The sequence below is a fragment of the Austrofundulus limnaeus genome, unplaced genomic scaffold, assembly GCF_001266775.1.
Source record: "Austrofundulus limnaeus strain Quisiro unplaced genomic scaffold, Austrofundulus_limnaeus-1.0 Scaffold1952, whole genome shotgun sequence".
Taxonomy (NCBI): domain Eukaryota; kingdom Metazoa; phylum Chordata; class Actinopteri; order Cyprinodontiformes; family Rivulidae; genus Austrofundulus; species Austrofundulus limnaeus.
Window position 1 is genome coordinate 24,387 of NW_013954354.1, and position 3,833 is coordinate 28,219.

Sequence of the window (3,833 nt, forward strand, 5' to 3'; positions counted from 1 at the left end):
TGAAGCGAAGAACTTCTGTCAAACAACAGAAGTAAATTTAGATAAATCACGAGCTGCAACAACAGAGATAAACATCTTGAACTTGACTTGATGTCATATCTGTTTAAACAGAACTGATCTGAAGTCATTTGAGCCTAACGTGCCTGGAACCATTATTAAACAACAGTTTCATCAGGTAAAACTTGAACCCAGTTGGAAATGTGCTCAAATATTTGGAAAAAAAAAAAAGACTTGACTTGTCAGGAGACGCACAAAGTCTAATTGCATTAATTAGAGTAATTGTTTGTGTTACTTTTGTATTCACGGTGACGCAAACATTTCTTTCTTTGTTTAATTATCGAACAATCCTGTTTGTCTGGTTTCAATGCCTTATATAAAAAGAAGCTGGGCCAGAGTCATGTTTAGATTAAAATTATGTTTTTAATTTTATTATTATTATTATTATTCAGTTTATGATGACTTAATTGCAGCAGATTAAATAATGGTCAGAGACCTATGAAGCTGAGATATTCAGAGGAGTAAATGAGACAGAAAAACATTGAACTGAGAGTATATGTTTAAAATAAAGTAGAATAAAAAAGTCTGTAAGAAAGCAGAAGTGATAACTTGAAGATAAAAGTATTAAATGAATCAAAGCTGCTGTTTTGACGTCAGAGGAATTGTTTGTTGTTACTTTGGCGCCATCTAGCGGTGYCGCTGCGGAACTACAGCTCGTTCTGTCGCGTCTGTTTGCAGAAATGTCCTCTAAAATCGCTTCTGGGGTTTTGAAACTAACTCAGCGCGTTAGGTTTGGTCAGAGTGGTTTTGTTACTTCGACGTGCAGTGGAAAACTGAGGGTTGAACATGACCGACTCAACCGACGCTTCACCGTCGCTCCGAGCAGCGGCGCAGGTAAAGGCACGTGTCCGGGCTTGACGCTCTGATTCCCGGGTAGATTCTGCAGGAATGTTCGGGGCTCTCTGGCGGCCTGCTGGAAAACATTTATTACCTTTACTAAAAGCAGTCAAATTTATATTTWAACTGTTAACGGAGGATATTGTCGGAGATATATTATAATTCTTTATTATTCCTGAAGAAAACGGAGCCAAATTAATTAACGTCAGCCAAATTTTATTTAAAAATTAGTAATTTTTCAGGTGTTTTTGAATTTTAGGAGCAGTTTATTAAACAATGTGAAAACATGTGTAAATTTGGGCGTGTTTCATCACCAGTGACAGTTCGGCTTATATATAATAAATAAATGGCACTATTTAGTCAAAAATAAATAGATGATTTTACGTGAAGTATCAACAGATTAGGCCTTTATGTGACCAGAGTCATTTTATGTCAGATAAACACACAAATATGTGTTTTTTTTAAATAATAATCAGTCCTGTAAGTCTTAATATACAACCTTTTCTCTGTGTCCTTACAGGAACTGATGACTGTGCAGTTCTGTCCTACAGGTTCATCGGGGAGAAGGAGGTGGACCTGATGTCCACCTTTGTACCTGAGACCTTCAGAGGCCATGGCATCGCCGCGCTGCTCTCACAGGTGAGTTYCAGGAGTCTTCTGTAGAGTCGTATACACTTAGGAATGAAATTCTTAAATGTGCTGGTTCTGCAGGCTGCTGTGGACTTCCTGTTGGAGGAGAACCTAAAGGCTCGGGTCTCCTGCTGGTACATCAGACGGTACATTGAAGAACAGCCTCAGCAGCTGTGTAAAGACCTCCTCATCACCTGACTGTTTATGGACCAMCCTCATCATCCCAGTCAGATGGGACTTGAATTAAATATTTGAATTATTATTTAATGAACTGTTATTAAAAAGTGCTGGCTGACAGTGAGCACCTGCAGCTCCACCTGGACCAGAACAACAGGTCTGAGAGATGGGTTGATTAAATGTTAAGTGCATTTATAAAGGAAAAATRATTATGTACAGACAATTGTGCCCTATTTTATTAAATTATGCTTTTTAATGCATTTGTATAGTTGATTRTATTGATTTTTGCTCATTTATTTATTAAAATCAAATGTAATTTGAGTGTTTTCTTTCATTGTTTGAAATTGCAGAAACAYCAAAAGGTGCTCCAACAGTGAAGTTGCAGAAATGTAAAAGTTATGACGTAAGATAATTCTGCAAAAATAAAATAAAAACTGTAAAGAACCAGGGACACTTTTAATCAGCCATTTATTATAGGTGCAACTATTGTCTCATTTTTTAAATTAAGATGTTAAATGAACAGAAAATTCAAATAAAGTGACTTTAAGGTAGTTTGAGTTGTATTAATAAGCTGAGGTCGCAGCAGCTGTCCCATCTGCAAACATGAAACAATCAGGATTCAAGGATCAGCTGCTGTAAAACAACKTTCATTGGGTTTTACTGACTGATTATCTGAAATAAACTAAATTATTTACTTTTCGTCCCAGCAGATGTCAGTGTTATTCTGTCTGCATCATTTCCTTGTATTTCCAGAAATAAGTTCTCGTTTTTAATACRAACCATCAGCAAACGATGCAGAGATGCAGTCGGATGATGCTGTTTGACCTTCACGTGGATCAGAGGCAGATAAGAGGTCTTATCCTTAAAGACCTCCTTATCAAACAACAAGAYGTAAGAAAACACAAAGCAGCTTTTTGACCCTGAGTTTGGTTTGTGTCTCTTTTCAGTCACTGAATGTTTAAAGTACATTTACAGAATGTCTGCTTGTTAATCCATGATTAATTAAAAATCAGCAAAGTCCACCTGAAGATATTTTTCCTTTAGCAAAGGTCCAGAAAAAAGATGCTTAATCACCATAAATACCAGAAAAGCTGCACCTCTTTAAATAAAATACCTTAATGTTAAATGAGAGTGCGTCATAAACTGAATCACTGTAATGTGTAGAAAAGCTGTGCAAGTACAAAYACATTTGTTTTAAAAATAAGACTTTAATTTGTGAGATCTGGGTTCAGATGAGTCAGATGTTTGTCTCTTTCAGCTGTGCTCAGCTTCAGCAGGAAGTTAGTTTGGATAAAAAAGAAGGCGGGTCCTGCAGAGGCTCCTCCTCCTGCAGGTCTGCAGCCCTTTTCTCTGAAGCGGGAATAAAAACACGCTGGATTAACGTTAGATTAATCATCCAGGAGGAACCTGGAGTGGTCTTCAGCAGTAGGCCTCGCCATGTTCTGGTTCCACGTCCTGGAAGACGCACGGCGTCCCCGTGGGGGGCTTGTGTCCGTTCACCAGAGGCTCTGAGGGGATTTCTGCCTGGGCCGGCTCCGAGCTCACGTACATGTCCCACATGTGCTCGGGCAGACCCAGCTCCACCATTTTCTGCTTGATCAGCAGGTTCTTCTCGATGTTGTGCCGCTTGTATTTGAACTCGATGATGGTCTTCGTGTACCTGTTCAGCGTCGTCACCGCCGAGCCCATGCAGGTGCCGAACGAGCACCACGCCAAGCTGGATTTAAAACAACAACAACAACGAATAAAAACACAGTTACTGTTTTTATTTTATGATCAACTCAAATAAAGAGAAAAAATCTTTACGCATAAGACCAGCTGTAGTCCCAGGTCTTGGGCCTCCAGTCCTCTGGTCCCATAGAGACGGCCAGGTGGAATATGGTGGTGAACATCATGTGGGCCACCATCCCACAAAGGCCTGAGGAGCAGAGCAAAGCTACAGCACGTTCAGAGCGGACCTCCTGGTTCTGCCTCACACAGCCTGATGTGAGACAGAACGCTGAGGAAATAAGCCTGGCTGATTCTGGCCAACGTTTAGCCTCTCCACAGCTGTTTTTTCTGGGGATTAACACACAACAACGGTGCGTGGTGTGTGTGTGTGTGTGTGTGTGTGTGTGTGTGTGTGTGTGTGT

General features: G+C 40.0%; 2 protein-coding genes across 2 annotated transcripts in view; one reads left to right on the top strand and one right to left on the bottom strand.

The window, feature by feature from the left end:
* The first annotated feature begins 700 nt into the window (after positions 1–700).
* On the top strand, positions 701–2,022 carry LOC106536740 (protein NATD1). The gene is made up of 3 exons (XM_014034061.1): positions 701–891; positions 1,415–1,533; positions 1,606–2,022. Exons 1-3 carry the CDS (start codon positions 738–740, stop codon positions 1,720–1,722), a joined length of 390 nt encoding a protein of 129 aa, XP_013889515.1. The 5' UTR covers positions 701–737; the 3' UTR covers positions 1,723–2,022.
* Positions 2,023–2,889: 867 nt separating this feature from the next.
* LOC106536737 (germ cell-specific gene 1-like protein) overlaps positions 2,890–3,833 on the bottom strand; it is a 6,914-nt gene continuing 5,970 nt past the window's right edge. The window contains exons 4-5 of the mRNA XM_014034057.1: positions 3,508–3,619; positions 2,890–3,418 (exon numbers count right to left, since the gene is read on the bottom strand). Coding sequence (XP_013889511.1) covers positions 3,121–3,418; positions 3,508–3,619 — 410 coding nt within the window. The 3' untranslated portion in view covers positions 2,890–3,120. The remainder of the gene's footprint in view (positions 3,419–3,507; positions 3,620–3,833) is intronic.